This window comes from Pipistrellus kuhlii, unplaced genomic scaffold (genome assembly GCF_014108245.1).
Source record: "Pipistrellus kuhlii isolate mPipKuh1 unplaced genomic scaffold, mPipKuh1.p scaffold_m20_p_12, whole genome shotgun sequence".
Classification (NCBI taxonomy): Eukaryota; Metazoa; Chordata; class Mammalia; order Chiroptera; family Vespertilionidae; genus Pipistrellus; species Pipistrellus kuhlii.
Window position 1 is genome coordinate 46,467,576 of NW_023425427.1, and position 24,549 is coordinate 46,492,124.

Consider the following 24,549-nt stretch of genomic DNA (forward strand, 5'->3'; position numbering starts at 1 on the left):
GTGTAACCTTAAGTGACACCAGTGCTTTCGTACAAAGGAAATCAGCTGAAAAGAGAAAAATCCATATGGTCAGTGTACTCGTCTGCTTGGGCTACCATCACAAAATGCCGTGTTCATCTCTTTTAAATATCTCATTTTTGAATAAACTTTTTGACTTTGAAATAAATCATTGGATTTTCTTTCTTGCCGGAATTTATTTTTAAATGCCTTTCAACCCACTCATTCTTTATTGAGTCTTAAGAAAAATCTCTTCATGTTTGTTCTCTTGCGTTTGTGTTTTTTACTAATATCCCTCATTTTCTTCATTCTATTCTTATCTCCTGTTAGTGTCATTTCCATTTTTCTAAGAGATAAGTACAAAATGCATCTCTTTTTGGAAGGAAGCACCATCCGAGACATTTATCTTGCCTTCTGTGTGGACAAGCTAAATCAACAAGGGCTAACATTTAAGCAGCAAACAGAATAAAAAAAAAAAAAAGTGATACATTTCTGCTCACCTCGAGGTAAGAAATAATTCGCTCCTCTTCTGTTACTATCCTATGGTTCGTTTTACATACAGATGGAAAACAAATCTAACGTCAGTGATAAGGTTTCACTAAGTATTGGCAACATGAAAAAAAAAAACACTTTAATTTGCTTCTACGTGACTTTGAATGGAAATCAAGGTCTTGAAATATTCTGCTGTGAGTGATGAAGCTGTCTGGACTTCAGTTTTCCCAGAAGCCCCAAAACCATTTATTATAATGTAAAATGGCATTTGGAGAGTCTGGTGAAATGCAATTGCTTTCCTTCACTTTGCATTTTTCCCAAATAATTCTGAGGTGCAACCTACTGACAAGATAGATTTCTTTCTGGATTGCTGTTGTAAATTGGTTTTCTCATAGTTTTCATGGGCTTCGTAAATCCTGCTGATACAAATCACAAATGATCAGCCAGCATAAAAGCAACGGGAGGACCATAAAAAATAACTCAAAAATCATTCTCATCATTTTATTATCAATTGGATTAGAATTACTCACAGGAACAGTAGTATTAATGTCAGTATTTTTCTCGGGGTGGTAATGGAGTCCCCCCCTTTTTATTAATAGTCAGTCAGCCCTTAATGTATCTTAGATGAATGATTAATAGACATTTTTCAAACGTTCAGAAAGCACGATGACAAATGGTATAATTAACAGTAAGATTCTTAGGGAAGATATAATTCTTTGTCAGTATTCAAATTTAGGCAGAAACTCGAGTCGGACCATAGCTATCTATTTTTAAATATGTTCAAAAGGCTGTAGAGTCTTATCTCTCCCCATAATGGGACGCGTGTGCTATGGTTTGGCAGGAATCTCTGTTTTTGTTTATTTTATGGTTAGCGTTGGGTTTCTTCTGATACTAATGAGTTTCTTTTCAAAGGCAATAATAGATCTAACATGGCCTCAGCCTTGGAACATTAAGAGGGATGGAGGACCTTTGGATATTCTTTTCTTTCACTGTTAGGCCCTGGCCTCTCCCCACACCCTGCCCCTGGGCCGTGGTAGAGTCAGATACACAGACACGGCCCCCTTCCCACCAGAGCCTCCACTCCTTGGGGGCCAGAATCTCTTATGTTTCAAGAGATTGGGATAGGTGGTCCTTGGCTGTTTTTAAACTTTCAAAATGGTGGACCTGGTTATTACACATTGATCAGTTAGAACAGATAACTGCTCTCTGAATAGTAGGAGAGTTTGAGGTTCATAGTCTCCCTGTTAAACCTCACCGCTGGCAGGACCGCAAACATTTCCTAACAGAGTGATATTTGAGAAAGAAAGAATCAGATGGATTGTAGGTACTACCTGCTTAGACAATCAGGAAAACCCCCGTCAGAGCTGACAGTTTTGACCAATGCTGATTATGAAGTCTCCCCAAGGGGCTCCAAAGTCATAGCTGTAACTTTAAGCAACAGCAATCCAGTCCTTGCTAAGGATGTTTTTGTGATACCCCCAGCGATCCAAATTGAACAGAAGAGAGGTATCCTTGCTCATTTTTTAGAGAAATCTAAAATCACAACCCCTCCCATCATCTTTCCCTGCTCATCCTTTACTCAGTCACTAGCGCTCCACCCACCATTTGACCAGCGCTCTGAGGCTTCATGGCAAACACTCCTCAGAGGTCACATGAAGACCAATGCTGGACTGAGGAGAAATAAGCCAGGGATGCGTTCCCAATGGGACACAGGAAGCACTCAACATGGTAAGGTACTATTTAAGTTGTAAAGTAAGGAAATAAGAAACAGTCTGCATTTTACACATATCTCTGCATCCATCTATCTGTCTATCTATCTATCTATCTATCTATCTATCTATCCATCCATGCACATATCTATTTCTCTCTTTTTTTCTAGGAATATGCTTTTCTTGTATAAATCCGTTTGCCCACTGGTGCATCTGAGCAACTCTAACCAAAGTCAGGGAGGCATTTTAGAGACTAGATGAAATAAAAGCTGCAACATATAAAGTGCCATCTCACAATACACAAAAATGTAGGACACAATAAAAAAAACAAGTTAGATTTTCAGATTTCAGAATGTACAAAATTGGCAAGACATTTCCCTTCTACCCCCTCCCTGTGAGTGTGTGCTCACGGGGCTGAGAGGGGGGTGGGGCGCGCAACGAGAAAGTGACGTGGCATGAAGGAAGTAACGTGGCATGAAGGAAGTGACACGGCACCGGGGCCGAGACCCAGCAGGGCAGCCAGCCTCATGCAGCCAGCCAGCCACGTGCCATCCCCTGGCCCCTGGCTAGATGGGCAGAACTGAAATGTAAGAAAATGATGGGTTCTTGGGTGGGAGAGAGCATTTCTTTGAACTGCCTTTCGAACCTGGATAAACTCTCCACACTGAAAATGTGAAGATTGGTCAGTTCTCAGTAGCAGCTCAAATCAGCCCCTTGTACGTTAGAATCAACAATACTGTGCCAGCAGCCAATGGAAATAATAAGCAATAAGCAGTTTAAGAAATCGCATTATCGCCAAAACCGGTTTGGCTCAATGGATAGAGCGTCGGCTTGCAGACTCAAGGGTCCCAGGTTTGATTCCGGTCAAGGGCATGTACCTTGGTTGCGGGCACATCCCCAGTGGGGGGGTGTGCAAGAGGCAGCTGATCGATGTTTCTCTCCCATTGATGTTTCTAACTCTCTATCCCTCTCCTTTCCTCTCTGTAAATAATCAAAAAAAAAAAAAAAAAAGAAAGAAAGAAAAGAAAAGAAAAAAAAAGAAATCGCATTATTTTCTTGATTCCACAGAAGATACAGATGAAGCAAAAAGCCTCCTGCAAAGGGGCTTCCCTGGGAGAGGATATTTTAAAATGCTCTTCACTGCCGGCATAACTTCTGTATGGAAGAAGGCTCTCAGGGATGGGATGAGGTGTCGATGTAAAATTAGTTCACTTGTAAATAGGGTTTTTAAAACGGCACGTTAATTACATGGAACTAGTCTCTCAGGAGAAGCCTGGTGACGAGCACATGGTGCATGGGCTCCTCACACCCATTAATAAAGTGGATGTAGCCGAAACCGGTTTGGCTCAGTGGATAGAGTGTCGGCCTGAGGACTGAAGGGTCCTGGGTTCGATTCCGGTCAAGGGCATGTACCTTGATTGCGGGCACATCCCCAGTAGAGGGTGTGCAAGAGGCAGCTGATCGATGACTCTCTCTCATTGATGTTTCTAACTCTCTATCTCTCTCCCTTTCTCTCTGTAAAAAAATCAATAAAATATATTAAAAAAAAAAAAGTCGATGTACACCTCATTATTGATGCATTTTGGTGAAAACACAGCTAGGAAAGAAAGAAAACCACACCACAGGAATGCCCTGAGTCACTTCTGGGAAACTGCTTCGGGTGGCATGAGCACTCCAACAGCACAGGCTTTTTCTAAGCCTGGAGTTGCAGCCCTAATTTCCCCCGTCACCCACTCTTCCAGCCCAGGAACCTCAGCATCATCTACAACCTCCTTTCCTTGTTCATGCTCTATGACCGATGTATTATCAAATCCTCTCAGCCTGGCCTCAGAAACAGACCTAAATCTAGCCACTGCCATCCATGCCGCAGCCATTGTCACATGGGCCTCCGCAGCCATTTACAAAACATTTTCCTAAGTGCTTCTAAGAATAGCCAATGTCTGTGATAACGCTTACTGTGCACCAAGAACTGTTAACAGCATTTCATCCTCACAACAATGATACGAAGTAGGTGCTGTTTTTCATTCCTGTTTCACCAGAAAGGAGAACAGAGAGGTTCGGTGACATCTCCAAAGTCACACAGCCGGTAAGTAGCAGATCAGGGATTTGAATTCATGTCGTCTGTCCCCAGAGTCTCTGCTCTTAAACCACTAAAGCCTATTGCTCTTTTAACTTAGCCCGCTGTTGTTTCTGTTGTCGCATTTTTGGGGAATAGGTAAATACAGGTAAGTGGTTCAAAACTCAAAAGCTACAGAGGCTATGTGCCGGACACTCCCTCCCACGCCAGCTGCTCATCACCAGGCTCCTGTCGCGGAGGTGGTCAGCAGGCCCAGTTTCGTCAGCAGCATCCCAAGCCAGTGCTTACATCATCTCCCTCTCACACAAATAGAGTATGCTGGGTGCAATCTGGCATGCTGCCTTTTTCACTTAACAGCATATATTGAAGATAATTCCATCAGGACACGAAGAGCATCCTCAGCCTTTCCTTTTTTTTTTTTTTTTTTTTTAGACTGCAGATGGTCTAAACTAGGGGTGGACAAACTTTTTCTGTAAAGGTCCAGATAGTAAATATTTTAGGCCTTGTAATCCATATGGTCTCTGTCATATATGCTATTTTTTTTTTTTTTAAAGAAAAACATTTCAAGATGTAAAAACATCCTTATCTCATAGGTTGTACAGGCCACATTTGGCCACGGACTATCGTTTGCTGATGCTTAGACCCACAGGCTTTTACCTGGCTGCCCTGTACCTAGCCTTCTCCCACGCTGGCCTCCTAACCATTCTGAAAGAGCTAGCTTCCCACCGACACACCTCATGCTGCCCCTGCCCACCCGCCTCTCCCAACAGGGGGAGTTCAGACTGCCCGGTGGTGCCCACAGTGCCCTTCCCAATCCACGCACTTCTTACCATGCCTACTGCGCTGGTCTGCGCCCCTGTCAGCTCAACTCCCACAGCGCCTTCCTTGCTCTCCTCTTTTTACAAAACCTCTTGCCCCCAAATCCAATCCTGCTCCACAGCCCTAGGGGCCTTTTCCCACGCAGATCCCATCTGGGAACCTCCAATGGCTTGTTGCTGCCCTAGAAGGAAGTGACCTTCCTTATCATTGTCTACAAGGTGGGCCTGTTCCGCCTGGCCCTCTTGTCCAAGCTCATTGCCACACATCTCACTCTCTCCCCCAAGCCACGCTGACTTTTCTGCTCCGCAAACAAGCCAAGCTCATTTCTGCCTCTGTGGGTGCTGTTCCCTTGACTGGCTCCTTGGAGGTCAGTCCCGGTTCAAACACCACCTCCTAAGTGTGGCCTTCCCTCATCTCCCAACCTAAGGGGCCGCTCTGCTGGTCCTCTCTTGCATCATCATGCTCTACTTTCCTCACAGCCTATGGCCACCTAGAATTGTACCTCGGTTTGTCGTCGCAGTCTCTCCGCTCCCCTAGAGCGTGTGAGCATCCCCAGTGCCTAGCACATTCCTGACACTACGAACCTTTTGGTTAAACAGCGGAAGAATTTCAGCCCAGTTCACCTTTCCCGGTGGATCTCTCCTCACTCTTCACCTTATAGTTCCATTGACCTCACCAATCGCTAACCATGAATTACCCTCTTAAAGTTTTATACCTTTGCACATATTGTTCTCTTGGTCATGTTCTCCTTCTCTGAGAGACAAACTCCTTCTCACCCATCAATACCCAGCTCAAATGTTACCTCTTCTAGGAAGCTCTTATTCTTTCCTCTCAGAGCATTTTGTTCAGACACTGGGCCATAATGATTTATTTATTTACTTTTACACCCTGATTAACCCAAGGATTTTATATATTTTCTAGTGACCTGGTGCATGGATTCATGCACACTGAAAGAAAATTAATTACCCTGTTTCCCCAAAAATAAGACAGTGTCTTATATTAATTTTTTCTCCCAAAGTTACGCTAGGTTTTATTTTCAGGGGATGTCTTATCTTTCCATGTGCTAGGTCTTATTTTCGGAGGATGTCTTATTTTCGGGGAAACACGGTAGAAAGTGGCTGGCAGGGCAGGATTGGACAAGATGGGCCAGGTGTGCCCTGGAGCCAACCTCCTACGGTCCCTCCCTGGCCAGCTACACCTGGGATGGCACTGTGGTTCAAAGGGTGTCTGCAGAGTGAGTGGGGGAAAGATCAGACATCCCCTTAAAATTTGGCCTTTGGGGATTGGGCCAAAACTGGCCTTCTGACAACCCCCGAGGGGTCCCAGTGTGTGAGAGGGCACTCTGCAAAGATGCTGTCATACAGGGTGTGAAGAACAAATGCAAGTGTGCAGTAAACTAGATTTGGGGCTGACAGTGCCCCAGCAACAACATAAGCCATGGCCGAAGGTGGAATCTTGTGGCCCCATGAGGAATCGGGCCCTTCCTCTCTGGTTTCTGGGTACGTTACCCGAGAACCACCACTGTTAAGTCATTGCAGCTAGGCAGCTCCTGTGTTAGAGTGTCTGCCCTCTGATGGTCAGTGCATATCATATCAACTGGTTGGATGAACACTTAGCTTATTAGCCTTTTATATACATAGATTTATATGGTAAGTATGAACATATAATATAAATACAATAGAAGCACTTAGCTCTGTAATTCCCCTAATAACCCTAACGAGGCAGGTACTATTATTATCTGTACTTTGCAGATGAGGAAACTAACGTGAGGTTAGGTAACTTGTCCTGGTGAATCTGGAATTCACTACCAGGTCGTTTAGCAGCCGGCCGGCAGTGGCTCTCTGTCCTTGAGCTCTCAGCATGGCAGGGGAAACGGATCTGTCCTGTTTCCCTGTGTGAGATCTGGGGGCCGTAGCTTTGCTCAGAGAGGGATCAGTTGGGACTCTCTCACTTCCCTGTTGCAAGGTGCTCCCTTGTGGGGGGCACAGATGTCCCTCTGCCAGCCAGATGGAGAGGCACAGCGACCAAGCTGCCCTCCACACACCTGTGACTGTGCCGTCACCAAGGGCAACCAGATGTCCTTGGGGCCTTGCTCCTGCTGCCACATGCTGCTTATCCATGTGGACATAAGCCGCTCTGCCAGCTCACCCCTGAGCTAATGCGGAGGGACCACAGGGCTCTGGGAAGGAGGGTGAGAGCCCAGAGGCAGAGGGAGACAAGGGCAGAAAGAGCTGCTGCTTTTTTATTCTTTCCTTTAGCGATTGATTTTTCCCAGCTTCATGAGGCATCACCGACAAATAAATCCTATATATTTAACACGCACGACGTGAAGATTTAAGTATATATTGTGAAACGCAGAGCAAAGGAAACAATTACCCAGATGAAAAGGCAACCTCTGGAAGGGGAGAAAATGTTCGCAAGGTGTATATTTTTAAGGGGATAATATCCAAAACATATAAGGAACCCTCACAACTCAGTAGGAAAAATTAAAAATAAATCCTGGTTAAAAAATAGACAAAGGACTTAAATAGGTATCTTTCCAAAAAAGACATACAATTGACCAATAGGTATATGACATATATTCCACCCCTTTACTCTCCTTTAGGCGAAGAGACCTTCCTTGCATTAGCATGTTTCCGAAGTGCAGGTCCCTCTGCCACAGTGTGTCCTGGGATGCGGAGGAAGAGTGTGCTAGGCCGGGCCCCTCTGATGGCTCGGTAAACTTTTCAGCTCACTGGGAAAGTTCTGGCTAGAGAAGTGGGTCTCAGACGTTAGGGCAGTGCTACTCACAGTGCGGTCCTTGGGCCAGCAACATCAGAATCTCGGGGAGCTCGTTAGAACTGCAGGTTTGAATTTTAACACCATCTCCCAGGAAATGCTTAAGCATATTAAAGTCTGAGAACACCCACCTAGGTGCCTGATCAAAATGCGAGCTTGGGACTCCATGTCTTAGAAATTTGAATTGACTTGATCAGGATGAGATACAGGTACCACCTACTTTTTCTTTCTGCCTTTTTTTTTTTTTTTTTTTTTTTTTGCCACTCCGGTACAAAAGCAGAGCAGGTGCTATATTTGGACAGTCCTGAGATCAGATCTCAGCTCTGCCACCTACAAGCTAGGTAATCCTGGGTAACTGCTTCATCCTGCAAAGCTTTAGCGTTCTCAAATACACCTAACATGGAGATGCTAAACTACTTTAGCTTCGCTGTGGGCTTTTATTTTTAAAAATATATTTTTACTGATTTCAGAAAAGAAGGGAGACAGAGATAGAAACATCAATGATGATAGAGAATCACAGATTGGCTGCCTCCTGAATGCCCCCCCACTGGGGATCAAGCCTGCAACCTGGGCACGTGCCCTTGACCAGATTCGATCCTTGGACCTTTCAGTCCACAGGCCGATGCTCTATCCATTGAAATGAACTAGGGCTAGGGTTCGGCTGTGGGCTTTAAAGGTGAGAACACATAGAAAGTGCTCAGCGCCAAATCTGTGGCACAAGGTCAAACAGCTATGCCCTGGCTGTGCTGCTGATTGGGGCATACAATACTGATTACTTTCAGCTGCCAGAGGCCAAACAGGACTCACTGAGGTGTGGAACCTGTGGTTTCTCTGTTATATAATCCTGACCTTAAAGACAGAGAAGGTGTCAGACCACTTTCTGTCAAAAATTACCATGCATTATGAATCACCTGGGAAGCAAGCTAAAGATGCTGCTTCCCAGGCGTTGTTTTTCATCAGATACAGGACTTCTATTTTTGTTGTTGTTCGTAATCCTCACCTGAGGATATTTTTTCCCCATGGATCTTTAGAGAGTGGAAGGGAGGGAGAGAGGGGAAGAGAGAGAGAGGAACATCAATGTGAGAGATGTGCATCGATCGCCTCCCACACATACCCCCAAGCGGAGCTGGGGATTGAACCTGAAACCCTGGTACATTCCATGGACCGAGAATCCTTTTCCTGATCCTTTGGTGCATAGGCTGAAGCTCTAACCACTGGACACACTGGAGGAGGCGGGATCTATATTTTTACGATTTGATGCATGAGTCCTCCAACCTCACCTCGAGAAACGCTGGTTTAGAGAACATGTGTATTTATTCAGTACCTGGAGAGTGTGAGGCACACAGGGTCCTGGGCTGGTGCTGGGAGGCACACACTGGAACAAGTAAGACCTGGCCTGGGTCCTCCCCGCGGAGAGCCGGGCTCCAGGGAGAATGCGGGCCCCATGGACATCACACACAGAACAAAGCCCAGCAGCCCCGCAAGGCCAGGACGAGAAGCCGTACCTGGGCCTCCACAGCTTCAATGCCGTGGGAGAGGTTGCCGTTTTGCACGGGCTCTGAAGCATCACTGGATGTCGTCATTTCCACTTCCGTGCTGGTGCTGTTGGGCAGCTCGATTTTTTCTGTGGCATAATTGAGACACACACAAACAAAGCAAACGGCGTCAATGGGGTAAGGACCTTACTGGAAAGAACCCCTAACATACTTGCCCAGGGACACGACTGGGGGTGGTTTCTGGGTGTGGGGGGGAGATAAGACTGGGGTTGCACCACGCGGCGAAGGTGTGTGCCATTCCTCCCCGGGCTTCCTAGCAGACCCAGCCCTCCTGTGCCAGGCCAGCAGCGCAGGCACCAGCCAGGCCTGCCTGCCTTTGGTGGGAGGAGGTGAAAAGCTTCCCAGACTCGCTGGCCATACTGGGTATAGAGTCTCAGACTTTGGGAGGCCACAGAGCTGTGTGGTTCAGTGTCAGGGTGGCCAGGAGCACCAGAATACCCATCAGTATCAGACACGAAAGTGGCAGGCTGCTCACAGAGTATCAAATGCTTGCCTTTCCGGCAACCTCAGAAGAACCAACAATTTCTCTCACTGGTAAAACATCACACAAAATAATTGGAGAGGCACACAAAAATTGTTGGAGTTGAAGTGGCCACATTTTGGAAATCATAGGGAAATGTTCGTTCGTTTATGTATTTACTTGTGAAATATAGAGGCATAAAATATGTATATACGGAAAGCCCCAGAAATTCAAATTTATTTTATCTTCCCATGTTTTTGGTAGTGACAGTGACATGCATGGAACGATCTGGTGTGTGTAGCTACGCCAGTTCATCCCAGAAGCTTGGCCCCGTTATTTACTAGTAAACTAAAAAATGCTAAGCATGGGGGAATAGAAAAACTCTGCTTGGGGGAGTCTATTGCCTGAAGTAACACAACTTTAGGATAGGCCTGCAATGGTCAAACATGACCCTAGCAACACAGGGTGCTGGGTACCAAAGTGGAGTTCAGATGCCCAAGAAAGACATGAACAGACGAGAAGAAACAACCTCCCAGGCACGAAACTTATCCCAGCGCGTCTCAGCTAATGCCGTGCTTTCACATGGCAGGCTGGGGTCTCAGCACCAAAGAACGTGTGAAAAACACTTGGGACTCACTTCGAAATAATTTTGGAGATACGCTTTGTAACTATTTATTTTAGTGACAAAGTTGTTCAGAGACCCAGTCTGCACAGGAAGCATCCTGGGAGTTATGTGTCCTACCGTCTCAGGAAGGGTTAAACCCAAGTCTCAGGTCAGCCAGTCATTAGGAGAGGGACCAGGACGGAGCCCAGGCATCTAAGTCTTGTACTGCAAGCTGCCTCATTCCACAAAAATCAACAAGTGGTGCAGGAAAACAGCTTGTATAATCGAACTTAAATATCAGGGGCAAAACTCAGCCTATGCAATTAGACGTTTGTGCTGTGGCTTTGCATTTTTAGAATACAAAAGCAAGATAGGTTAATTCCAAACAATTAGTCCAAGTTCACAGAAGCATAAACAAGCAGGGGGGGGGGGGGGGGAAGGTATAATTCATAATCCCAACCCCAAGAAGTAGCTATTATCCATATTTTAGTGTATGTCCTTCCAGCTTTTTTTTTTTTTTTTCTTCTTCTTCATACCCAATAGCATCTTGACTGTTTCTTGGCCAAAGATTTCCCCTGAGCTGTACGTCAGGTAGCAGGGGAGACAGAAAGTTTTCCAAGGAGTCACATTATTTTGAATGCAGCACTGTTGAATTTTGTCTGTAGATAATTTTAGTATCTTGGGCAATGGCATCATTTTCAGCACAGATCCAGATTAGGTTAAATTTAGTTTGCATTTAGAATTGGAGAGCTCTATTACAGTTACAGACAGGGGAGGAGGAACAGGTTCCAAGCTAAGATAAGATGCCTGAATGTCCTGATCTAGCCACCGGGGAGCTCAGAGAAAGTCAGCAGAAAAGACTTGGGCTAGTGGCATTGCTGAATTCCCGAGAAAGGGGAGGCTGAGGCACCTGGCAGGGACTCTGCCACTTGGTTAGGAGTCACCAAGTAAACCAGCTGGCAATTCAGTGGGTGTGCTGTATGCAATGTCATTCGTGTAAAATTTGGTTACCAGGCTAGAATTTCAGAACAGGCGCTCTCTCACTTCCTGTTAAATAGCAGTGATACGTGTGTGTGTGTGTGTGTGTGTGTGTGTGTGTGTGTGTCCTCTTTATGTGGCGTCCCTCAAGTGAAGTGATTTTTTAGTCTTCAAGAGAGATGCCTGGTTTAGGAGCTGGCTTTATTTCAGGTTTCTCATAGAATCCCTTTCTTCTAGGAGTTCCCCTTAGGCAGGAGACAGAGTGTCTACCCAGGGCCTGTACCCACCAGGGTCCCTGGACTCCGCCCGCCTGACACTCAGGACAGGCTGAGCTGCAGGCGTCGGTGTCCGTGCGGAGTCAGGGCGCACTGGGTCCTGCTCTCTGCTCCCCTCCACGCCCTCTGGGAAGGGCACTGGGCCAAGTCTCCCTGCACTCACCCACGTGATTGGCAGCCCCATTCTGCCTCTCGTTCTCATCCACCTGGCACTTCTTCTTGGCAATCTTGTGGAGAATGGAAGCCTTTTCTCTGAACCTCCCTGAAGCAAGAGAAAGTGGTGGGAAGGAAAGAGGATGAGGAGGAAAATGGAGAGAGGCCTGTGGCAGATGGCGAAGCAGTGGCAGAGCAGGCCCGCGGCTTCTTCAGGCATGCTGCATTGTGACGGCGCCCTCACCTTCCTGTCCAGTCCCTGCGGGGAGGGCGCTTTCTTACCTGTGTGGATGCTTCAGCTCACTTCTCTATTTGAGAATCTCAAGCTGCCAGATCACAGACCAAAGGTTTCCCTGGGATCGCTTCTCTCCCTCCCAATTGCTTACAAAGCACAGATCCTCCCCAAACTCCCCCTGCTGCGAGATCCAAAACAACTCCAAAGACTCAGAGCGGTTCTGGAGGCTCAGCCACATCTCTGGGAGTAAATGCTCATCCCAGACATGGGTTGACAATGGGAAGTCATGCCCAGGAATCCTTTGGTTTGAATTTAGTTTTCAGATGTGTATCATAATGAGCACTGCAGGATCTGAATGAGCATCAGAGCTTTCCAAATTAGCTGAGTCAGCTGCAGTTAAAGCATCAGTGAGGCAACTGATTCCATCTGGGGGGCTTTGGGGCAAGGAATGACCAACTGAGCACAGCAAGTGATGTCTGCTGGTGATGAGATGCATAGAGAAAGGTGCTGGAAAACATACCAGTCTCAAAGTAATCATTTTAAACAGCCGTACCACATGCACAATGCTTCATTTCTTTTACATTACTGACACAATTAACGGGTAAGTGCATGCAACAAGTAGAGAAAAAAAAAGCATGCAAAAAGTGTAGAGATTAGTGAACCAAAATACATTTTTCTTTTCTAATCCTTGAGTTTCCTCTGCTGTCCTTCCTTCCTCCCTCTACCCCCTACCCCCCAACCCCCCGGAACTTTCAAGGTACAAAGAAACCTTATTTTAAACTGATTATTGCTCTCTGGTTTGGTGGTTGGGTTCTTCAGCAGTGTATTAACAGGGGATCTCATTCTACTTTTCCAGTTATACCAACATCTAACCAAATCCAACCCCAAGTGTTTCTCTTCGAGAGTCTCCTAGGATGGGGCATGGCAGGTTGGCACCCACCATAGGCGGAAATCATGGGGTGTGGTCATAGTGGTGACTTGTGTGTGATTGGTTGGGAGTGCCCGAAGCTGTAAAGGAGAGTGAGGTCAGTTGCTTCCAGTGGTGAAAGTGACACAGGACAGAGCCCTTTCTGCTCACACGCTCCACTAGTCACAGAGGATGCCGTTAGGGTGGAGGAACCTGAGTCTCAGCAGTGAATGTGCTCCAGAGGAGCATTCACAGGAAGCAGAGGGACAACACTGGGTGGAGAAGAGGCCAGCCCGTGGCTGGGGCTTCGTGAGGCATGAGGAGGATGGGTTTGGTGATGGGCATGATGTTGAGGTTGAAGGTTGGCATTAGGTTCACCATGCTGCAAAGTTTCCTGAATTTAGTTGTTTCTATTTAATCTCCAAGGGGAAACTCTGGGAAGCAAAAATGGAAACAAAAGCAAGCCTGAGGACTAGGAAAAGGGAACAAGAAAGGAAAGAAAAAGGAGAGAAAGATAAATAATTCAAAGATGGAAGAGGTGGGCTAGGGGCTCTGACTGTCTGGAGGTTGCCCAGGAAGCATGGATGCAGGACCCTTTCCTGACTTCAGTCTCAACAGGGGACTTCTTGTAGAAGAAACTCGCAAGGAGTCCTTAGGCCATCTACAGAAAAGCCCGGAAGACAGAATCATCAGATGTTCAAACCTCAGAGGGAAGGAAGGAGAAGGAGGGGGGAAGAGGGAGAGATCAACCAAAGGACTTGTATGCATGCATATAAGCCTAACCAAGGGACACAGACACCAGGGGATGAGGGCATGAGTGGGGGTGGGGAGGGGGCAATGGGAGGATAAGGACACATATTTAATACCTTAATCAATTAAAAAAAAAGAAAAAGGAAAGAAAAAGAAAGCCCAGAAGAGAAAAAAGGAAGTTCTGAAACATTTTAGGAGACGATGCTTCTACTTATAAAACCGTTCTGTGGTCTTAGGATCCTTCTCTGAACTTGGAACAGTCAGCAGCATTATGACATAAAAGGTGATCAATAATTGCTATTTAAAACTTATATATAAAATAATAACAAAGCAAGAAAGCTTCCAAAAGAGGAAACAAATAAGCCTGTGGAAATGAAACCTGAAATTACCCAATTCAAGTAATGTCCCAAAGTCACAAATCCTGGCAGAGAGGCTGTTGACAGAAGCCAGCTCTTTGCCATATTGCTTGTGGTTACCGGAACCTTCTCAGCAAGAAATGATTATAGGAAATACCCAAAGCATGGAAGGGGTTGGCCACTCTGCGCCAGAAGACATCATGGCAATGGGCAATGGTCACCGTCATGCATGGGATGGTTTCCCCAAATTTTCTAAAGGAGGTCTGGGTAGGAAATGATTGCAGAATTGGGATTTTATAGGCTCTCAAACATTTTAACAGGTCATCTGGGGTTTTCTAGAGTGTCACCACTTTTCCCACGCACTCTATGCTACTGAAAGGTGGAAGGGACATGCCTGAGGCAAAGCTGCAGAGGCTGGTGGGAGAGTTAGCTTCTCCACCCCCTTCTTCAGCTGCTTAATTCAACCTTTGTCTCCGTGAGCCTCACTTATCACCATGCTGCACTCTGATTGCTGACAATGGCTGCTCCACAGCCGAACAGGACTTAACCTTAAAGACCAGTTTCTACATCAGCCGCAATTGCAGGTCCAGCTTTAGAATGGAGCACGCAGGGGAGCTCCTTTAGGGTGGTGGGGCCATGTCTGACAAAGCAAGGCGTGCTCACTCAGGACCAGCAGACACCCCTGGGGTCACCACTGGGCAAATGTCTTCCTCACTTTAGAAGAGACATTGTGAGGAAGAGGCTGATAGTATGAGAGTGAGCAGGGGCAGAAGCCATCACAGGACCTGAGATTCTCCAAGGGATCATTGGGGTCAGAAGGCACACACCTTTATCACCTGCTCAGCCTGAAGCCACAAGCTGGGGAGAACATCAGCAAGGTGTGTGTGTGTGTGTGTGTGTGTGTGTGTGATGGGGACGGCACAATGTTGTGATTGAGTGACTGTGACTTAAAAGCAGGTAGATCTGAGTTTATGCTTCACTTCTCTTCCTTGGCCTACTGGGTAAGTTTGGGTGAGTTCCTGAATATTTCTGAGTTTCAGTTTTCCTATTACATAGGGCTTCCGATGGCATTGGCTCATGAGTCAAATGCACAGTTTAAGTGAGAACCCGTGTAAGAGGCTTACCACGTGCCTGGCATGGAAAGAAATCTGTAAGTAAAAGGAAGAAGAACAATGAACTAACTAACACAAAGCTCTGGGGCAAGGGGGACATAGCCTTGAGTTGCTCTAAGAGAATCTTTGACATCTTCCCTCTCTCAGGCCACACTGGCAGGATTAGGGAATGAGCCACATCCTGACCTGGCAGTGTAAGCATCCTGGGGACCGTGTCGGATTGGGGTTCAGGTTTCAGTGTGTTCTCCAAAGTCAGTTCCAAAACTGATTAGAAAAGGAACCCTTTATATCTTCCTGAAACTGAGAAGGTCAAGGTGATGGAGCTGGCCTTTGGTGTTTCAAACACTGACACTTTGCAATCCTACAGAGGAAAGATGCTTTTCCCCATCCCCTGTGCAGGCGGAGATCAGGCAAGAAACCACTGCGGCCACACAATAGATTCAGGCAGGCTCCAAAGAACTTTTGATCTTTACCTTCCAGAGTTTTGTTTTAACTCATCTGTGTCTCAGGCTCTGAATTTTAAAGTGGGGATCATAAGCACACCCATCTCAGACAGCTGTTGGAAGGCTCTAATGCGTTAATACACACCACGGGTTTAGATGGCTGCTGATCAGGAATTTACTCAGAAAGCATTATGATTGTGGAAGTGAGTGACAGGACATTCTTCCCATAAGTTACTGAAAATAAAAAGATTGACATTCAAAACGGAATGACGCTAAGCGGCCCCAGGGGCAGGACACCTAGGCGATAAGGGATTGCTTCAATAAGCTATTTTAGGCCCTGATTCCGGATTTCATGTTGGCATAAAGGTTTGTAGAAGGCCACCTGGGAGGGCACATGGACATTCTTTAAATTGTCAGCTGAGCCCGAGGCGACTGGCAGAGCCACATCAAGGTTACCAGCCGCCAAGAAGGCAGGGGTGGGGGGTATGTTATTCAGTTCTGACTTCCTACCTTTGTCCAGGTGTCGGCAGGGGTGGGTCTAGATATATAAATCCAGAAATGCTAGGTCCTACTTAGGAATGCAAATAGGATCCTTTGATCCTATAAAAATAAATGTGCTGCGTGGAGTCAGGTGTCTCTGTCTCTCCATCAGAGAGAATGGCGTCTCACCTAGCTCCCAGCTTGCTTCTATTTCTGCGTCTTGCTCTCTTTAATTTCTTAATCCCCAGATCCTCCACTCAACAACCAGACTTGTTCCTTTTCCGTGCTGGATGCGGAAAAGAGAGAAACATCACAAAGGTTGATGCCCACACAGAGGAAGAGGAGAGAGCTAAGGAGCAAGTGTAGTTTTGTGCCTGAGGATAAAGAATCAAGACCTTTTTGAGCATTTTCCAAAGTGAGTGTTTTTTAAAACATGTTTTAAGGCAACCTTAAAAAATATACCTAGTTTCAGTGTCAACGCTGAAAGTGTTGTATTGTTAACGAGCAACAGATATTTGTACACTTAAAATCTCAAAATAATAAGTTCTGTTTAAATGGTGAGACACCTCCATCAAAACCTAGTGGTAATTAAAAAATATTTTAAAAATTTATTTCAGAAACGAAGGAAAAGAGAGATAGAAATAACAATGATGAGAGAGAATCACTGATTGGCTGTCTGTCCCCCCCCCCCAGCCCCCCCATGGAGCCTGCAACGTGGGCATGTGCCTTGACCAGGAACTGGTTCACAGGTTGATGCTCAACCACTGAGCCATGCCACCAGGGCCCTAGTGGCAATTTGAATATAGTTCACTTTGGTCTGCAATTTGCAAAAGAATACCAGCTGAGTGGCTCCCCGGAGAGCAGTGCTCAAGGGGTGGCAGGAAAGTGCCCAGAAAAGGATCCAAACACAAGGGCCTAATGTGAATAAGAACAAATTTTGAGAAACAATCGGAATTAAAATCTTTGGCTCAATCACTCTGATGGAAAACAGAAGCCCCAAGCTGCCTCATAAAATAAACGCAGGGAGGCCTGTTCACTCAGAGGAGATGGATTTTGCTTCTGTTCTGCCGATAATTAATCAAACGAGCCCCTGGAAATTTCTGACGTCGTCCCCACCATGCCTGGAACGGGCAGTGTGACAAGGGCGGCCTCCGGCTGGCGACCAGATTAGCTCCTGCTGACGCAGAACCATTCCGGCACCAGCCACACAGGGAGATGGGAGCACAGGGGTCTACAGCAGCCAAGGGGGCACCCACAGGCACCGTGATGAGCAGACTTTGGTTTGGGAGGAAAAAAGGACAAAAATGAAGCAGAAGGGGAAACTTGAACATATAGCGTATTTGAATCTATTTTTGTGTTTTTCAGTTCTGCCTTTCCTGCCTCTGTCTTTGTAGCTTAGAGAGCAAAAGTGCACCTGAACTTTCCTTCTGTTTGTTCCTGGCCTTTTTTTTCTTTTTTTTTCTTTTTCTTTCTGGAGGCACAGACACTAGTCAGGCAGACCTCCCATCATCAACCCAAGAAGCCAGGCAACAGAACTGATGTGGCGACAGCAAACTCTGACCTTGGGGTCATCCTGGGCTCCTCCTCCACACCCCATATGCAATCCATTAGCAAGTCTGCTGTTTCTTATTAAAAATATTTCTGAATCTACCCATACCCCTCCCCGCCGCCTACCCCTGCCTAGAATCAGGTCTGAAAGGGATAATTCTGCTAGTCTCCTAGCTCATCTCCCCTCCCTCCTCTACCTCTCCATCCCCAGGCTGACCTCATCCCGGCATCCTTAGTACTCAGTCAATCAGATCCTGCCACTCATTTCTCTCTGCAAAATCTGGCAGTATCTCCCCAGGTCAGAGGGAAGGCCAGCGTCTTCACAATGATCTGGAAGTTCTATCCAGGGAGATGCATGAAAACCACCCTGCCTCACTCCCCCAAATCCCCGCCCCCCTCAGCCTAGCGCCCCTGCTGTGCTATTCCTGGGAAACGATGGCCATGGCATTTGCTGGTCCCTCTCCCTTGAGTGTTCTTCCTCCAGAGATCCACTGGGCTCCCTCTCAACTCCTACAAGTATTTGTTCAAACGTCACCCTTTCCTCGAGGCTTCTCCGAGCAGCCCATTTACATTTGCACTTTCCCTCTCAGCATTTCCCATCCACATTTATCATCATTGAATGGACTGGACCTTTATCACCCTCCATTATTTGTTGCTTTCCGTCAGAAGCTATGCCCCAGAGGGCAGGGTTTTTGTCAGTTTTGTTTATCATCCTATCCCCAGCACCTAGTAGGGCTCCATAAATCCTGTTTGTGGTTTCCAGGCAAACAGCTGAGGTTGTAACTCTTTAACATGCTTCTTGTTGACTAATGACCCAAAGTAAATCCTTTCAGGTCTACCCAAGTCCCTGAGTCCAATGGGGCTGAGAGTCCACAGGACCCCCGGCACTTTCTGGAGGTAAATAGGAGAACACGGGGCGGACTTAGACATTCACATTCAGAGGCAGAAGACAGAGGCAGAAGACAGAGGCACACCATGATCCCCGTCGGCACGTGGCCAGGGCCTCCAAGGCGAGGGCTGAAAGGAGCCTCAGTGTCAGAGGAGGAGGCGCAGTGAGGGAGCAGAGCAGGAAGCTGGGCCTGGGCTCCTCCTCCTCTAGCAAAACGCTCCTCATTGTCAGGTCTGACTAAGGCCCAACCTGCAGATTTCTCCTCCGATCCCCACATCCCTCCTTCCCAAGTGGACACCCCTCATTCTAATGGCACGTTGACTGTACCCCTGTCACAGTCCTTATCTCAGTTTGCTGCCGATAGGTCCGAATTCCCATCCAGAGAGCAGGCTTCTCTGGGGAAGGGACCTTCTCTCTCTAAAAGGTGTCTTAGAACAAAGACTGGCCCATCACATGCACTCACTGAATTGCAGTGATTCTCCCTAGAGCAGTGGTTGGCAAACTACAGCTCGTGAGCCACATGCGGCTCTTTGGCCCCTTGAGTGTGGCTCTTCCACAAAATACCATTTGTGAGCATGCACGTACAGTGCAATTGAAACTTTGTCTCAGAAGTCGGTTTTCGGCTCTCAAAAGAAATTTCAATCGTTGTACTGTTGATACTTGGCTCTGTTGACTGTTGAGTTTGCTGACCACTGCCCTAGGGAGTCTGAGCTTTCCTTTTAAAGTTAGTACAAATGACGTACAAGCTGCCACTTGGCAAATATTAACCAAGCCTGTGCTATGCACCAGGCAGCATGTGGTAAAGTACATCTAGGGGTGCCCTTAGAGAGTTAACAGTCTAAAGCCAGAGCCAGACAAGAGACAAGGACTTAAGATTCATGCTCTGATGGTGGGGCCCTCCTACAGGGTATCAGAGAGCAGTGAAATCAAGATGCTACCTTGAAGCTTGAAGGAATAAACTCCTTTTCCAGTCTATAAACTGTCCACATAGGGCAGCAGATTCACCTAATGGAATCTGGTCTGATTTTTATTCTAACAAGCTAAACATTAAAAATAACAATTTCATCCTAAACAATAAACTCCAAGAACATAGAGTTCATTTATCCTTACATCTATTTTTGAAGTGCAACCTCTACATTGCTTTTTCCAATTTTTGTGAAGCATCATGGAAAACCATTTATTATGAGACTATAGTGATATTAATGGAAATGAAACTAGTACTGGCATGAAGCATTTTGTAAACTGTCTTCAGTAAATGTTTTGTGAATGTGCCATCTAATAAAAATGATTAACATAATTTAATTGCAGTTATATTTATAGACATAATCAAAGGACTAGTCTCTGTAATTAATGAGAATATATACATAACTCTATCTCTAGTGGTGCCCAAACACATAATATAATGAAATGAAGCAGCCACATTTCCCTACCAAGGATTTTAAAAATAATTTGCCATATTAGCCTTTGGAATCACGTGTAAAGAACAGATCTGTGGACATGTGAATTGGTTCTCAGGTCTCTCCCAGCAGTCACTTTACCATTGGAAACAGAGTTTTTTTCATAAATATTTTGGAAGATTTCCAAAGCTTTTCAAAAGTTGACATCTTTTTTTTTTTTTTTTTTTTTTTAATATATTTTATTGAGTTTTGTACAGAGAGGAAGGGAGAGAGATAGAGAGTTAGAAACATCAATGAGAGAGAGTCATCGATCAGCTGCCTCTTGCACACCCCCTACTGGGGATATGCCCGCAACCAAGGTACATGCTCTTGACCGGAATCGAACCCGGGGCCCTTCAGTCCCCAGGCCGACGCTCTATCCATTGAGCCAAACCGGTCCCGGCAAAAGTTGACATCTTAAAGATCAATATTTTGTCCTTCCTTCCATTTTCTTTCCTCTCTTGGGCCTTTGCCGAATCCATCTTCTATCTTCACTCCTTCCCTTTCCCCTCAGTATAGACTCCTGGCCAAGTCTCTCTCAACTTTCTTTTGACTGCAGATTTCCTGCTGATGCTGCCCTCTCACTGTCCCTTCACAGTCAGGCTCTGTCCTATGGTTCATTTTTTTTTGTTACTTATCTCTGCATCTGGCATTTGTCAGCACAACTCCACTAAACCTTCCCTTGGCCACCTCTGCCTCCATGTGACTGGATGTCTCAGTAGCATCTGATATTCCTCACCCCTCTGTTTGAAATCCTCTTTGATTTTCAAGGTCTCCCGAGAATGCGCCTTCCATGTCACTATTCCTCCAGGCACCCTCCCCTCCCCGCCCCTTGCTCTCTCTTCCTCATTTCTCACATTCTCTCAAAGCATCTAGTGGACCACCACCTGCACACTGATGATTCCCAAATTCAGATCTCTGGCCCAGGCCCTCTTAGCCAATGAACTTCTGAACATCTATACTTGGAAATCCCTCTGATGGTCAAACTCAACATGCCTCAAACCCTACCTGTCAACTTTCTTCCTAGGAACTGGCTCTGCTGTTGGGATTTTTATTTTCCAGCCAACACTCATTCGTATCCAATAGTTGCCATGTCCCTTTTGACTCTACCTTTGAACACTTTAGATCCAACCTTTCCAGCCTGGATGTGGGTTACAGCCTCTTTGTTGGTCTCCCAGTTTTTAATTGCATTGCAGACATTTCTCCAATGTATCCTTCACAGGGCTTGGAATGCCGCACACTTTTTATTTGCTTGTCTTATTCTTTTTAGACTCTGCTTTAGGCATCTTATCTTTCTGGAAGCTTTCCCTCAGTCCCATTTCTGGGTTAGGAGAGCACCCTAGCCTTATCCCTAGCCTATCACAGAGCCTCAGAGGCATTTTACTGGCCATCTCCCCAGCTCGTCTGTGGGCTCCTCATGGCAGGGATACTGTTTTCCATCCTCCCTCCCTCCCTCCCTCCAAGGGCTTCCTTCTTAGGCTGGCCCTCAGAAAGTGTTTATGAACATAACAATATTAACACACAGCAAAGAAGAAAGTGTGTGTGTGTGTGTGTGTGTGTGTGTGTGTGTGTGTGGTGCCTGGAGTGCCTATTCGGTGAAAAGCTATTCAGTTTACTTTCCCTTTAGGGGCAGAGGAAGAAGGAAGGGCCAGGAGCACACTGCAGGAAACTCACCAGATTCCCTTCTTGGTTAATGCTGGGATTCAGTTTCTAAAGTCTAATAGTGTCTATAGTTAATGTTTCTTTTTTGAGACCCTGATTTAAAAAAAAAATAGGTAACCTAATCAAGATCAGGCAAAACTGGAATTTTACGAACCCAAAATCCTCCCAGCAGGTGTCAGATGCAGCATACCCTGCGTTGGCAACAGGGCGGATTCACTGACCTTACCTGAGGCCAGCACTGCTGGAGAGCTAGTGCTCTTTATCATTTTAGGTCACCTGCTTTGCTATTTTGGGAACTTAATTTTCTGAACAATTCTATCTCATATACACAGATACAAATGGCTCCCATGCTGAAATTCTCAAAGGGGTTCGTTTGATCTCAGCTTAGGAGCTCGGAGCCAGGCAGGGGCTGCCAGATAAAAGGTTTGAATGGACACCCTCCCCTTGTTCCCATCCTCTGTACCCCGAGGGAAATGAATAAAGACTCACTTCACTAAGGCAGGGTTCAGATCCCAAGATTTGCCAACATCGAGCTCCCATACCACCTACTGGGTGTACAGATCTCTTCTCAGTCAGTTTGTCGGAGCCCATTTCTTGGGTATGTCTCTGAAAATGCGTTGTGATATTAACCTACCCATTTGGGCAGAGTTTTAATTTGTTCCCAGCACCTGACAAATAGTAGTTGCTCAGTAAATATATGTTGAATAGTTACATTGGCTTATATGTAAAAAAAGAAACTTAAAATCACCTAGTTTTCTTATGATGAGTCTATTACCCAATTGTTTATTGTGAAGCAAAATGGAAGGTTTTAGATTTGGCTAACAGTTATTCAGTAGTGGCCATACTTCTGTATATGCACTATCTCCTGTTACCTAGGATGTCACATGTCTGAAAATTGTCAGTTAATCTGACTTTCTGTATTCCATGTTTTTGAATCCTCAACTTTACATTGCAAACAGATGACTGTATATCTCACTTGAAACGTGGGCTTGTGACAGAATTGTGAACACGTGCTGAGAATTCTTAACTAAATGACTGAAGGCTTAGGCCCCTGACTAAAAATGCGATGATTCAGTTCAGTTCAGATTTAATCAGAAGAGAAACTTACCATGCTTAACTGAACATGCCAGCCCCCTGGTAAAACATATCCTCACTTTTTTTTTTTTACAAAAGAGAAAGCTTCATGAGGAAGGAGGAGAGTTATATTATTCTATATAATAAAGAGCTAATATGCTAATTAGACCGAACAGCAGAATGACCTTCTGGACCAAGCTGGGACTGCGAGGGCCAGTCGAGGCAGCCAGGGCCGCAAGGGCCGAGCCCCTTGCACTAATTTCATGCATTAGGCCTCTAGTTAATATATAATAACAGGATTCAAGTATGACTGATGAAGGAACCTAACATTTTCAGCTCTAGGGGTGTCAGGAATAGACAAAAAGAAGCACCCACAACGAGCCTTCTGCGGCCATTTAACACCTTCTACATATGCAATGTGGCCAGCGCTGCCTTTATCTGCCAGGTCTCATCTTCCTGCTTTTACTGCCACCAGCTTAGATCATGAGAATAAGATGCAATGAGTCTGAAAAGCTGGATGTATTCTAAGAAGGAGGCTTCCTTGGTCCTGGTTTTCAGGAAGACTGTGGATTTACCCACACAGCTGGTTTGGTCTTTCTGACAGATCTGATGCTGGTTTCTAGCTGGTTAGTCTGATTATGCACATTTGATAGGTTGCTGTCTTCCTAAGACCCAGCTCCAGGGAGATACTTTTAAGAATACATCTCTAAAAAAGAAATGTGGTCAATAGCTGTTGAGTTAAATATATATATATATATATATATATATATATATATATATATATATATATATATAAAATGCCTTTTTTTTTTTTTTTTTTTTTTTAATAAGGCCCAGCCTTACAAAGAGCATCTGTTCCCAAGAGCCCAGAAAAATCCTCTGGTTACGGGAAGCTGGACTGAATGAGAGAAGCCATAAGCCTGGAGTGAATGAAACACGACATGGCGTTGGAAATGGTGTCTGTGCAAAGCAGGGCTCCGCGCTGGTAATTGGGAGGTGGCAGGTTCACTGGCAGTGCTCGCTCAGACTTTCTGCGGGGAGCAGCCTGGAGGTAGGAGGGCTCACGCTGCGGTGGGAATTGGATATTCTGTGAAGGAGGAATCGCCTCGTCATCCAATTTAGAGAGGACAAAGACCTCCACCCTAGCTGCACCCTGGCTTTAAATTAACTCTGGTAAAAAGTCAGGTTTCTAAAACAAGTAAATTAGAAGGTAGTTCCATTACAAAGGCTTATCTGCTTTATAAGAAAGCCACTCTGAATCTCTGTTCAAAGGGCTTATTTAAATTTGTTGGAGGGCGGTGTAAGTTGGTACAATACCTTTGGAGGGCACTTTGGCAATATCTTTCAAAATGTGAAATGTGTATATCTATTGGCCTGGTACCCCGCCCGCCTGCCCCCTCCACACACCCACTTCCCTCTATACACTGTGTGTCTAGGAATTTGTTATATATATCGTCTACTCAGTAGAGTTTACTGTGTGGGTAAAGAAGATGCTCATATAACATTGTTGTATTAACTAGATAAATCAACAAAAATGGAAACACCCTAAATGTTCATCAACAGGGGACGGATGGAGCCCACCATGGCAGAGCCACCAGCAGAATACTATGCAGCTGCTGAAAGGAATGAGGAGATTCTAAAAGTGCTCATATAGAACATCTGCAAAATATACTGATAAACTATTTGATCCAGTGCATACACAAACTCTTTATTAATATATCCATTAGATAGTTCCTATGAAATAGACCTTAAAAAAAAA

General features: G+C 45.6%; 1 protein-coding gene across 10 annotated transcripts in view; it reads right to left on the minus strand.

The window, feature by feature from the left end:
* SLC24A2 (solute carrier family 24 member 2) overlaps positions 1–24,549 on the minus strand; it is a 224,575-nt gene that overhangs the window by 34,294 nt on the left and 165,732 nt on the right. For 9 of the 10 annotated variants that reach the window (XM_036434161.2, XM_036434171.2, XM_036434166.2 and 6 more), the window contains 2 exons: positions 11,909–12,007; positions 9,378–9,496 (listed from right to left, as the gene is read on the minus strand). In XM_036434161.2, coding sequence (XP_036290054.1) covers positions 9,378–9,496; positions 11,909–12,007 — 218 coding nt within the window. The remainder of the gene's footprint in view (positions 1–9,377; positions 9,497–11,908; positions 12,008–24,549) is intronic. The other variant, XM_036434167.2, reaches the window with a different exon arrangement.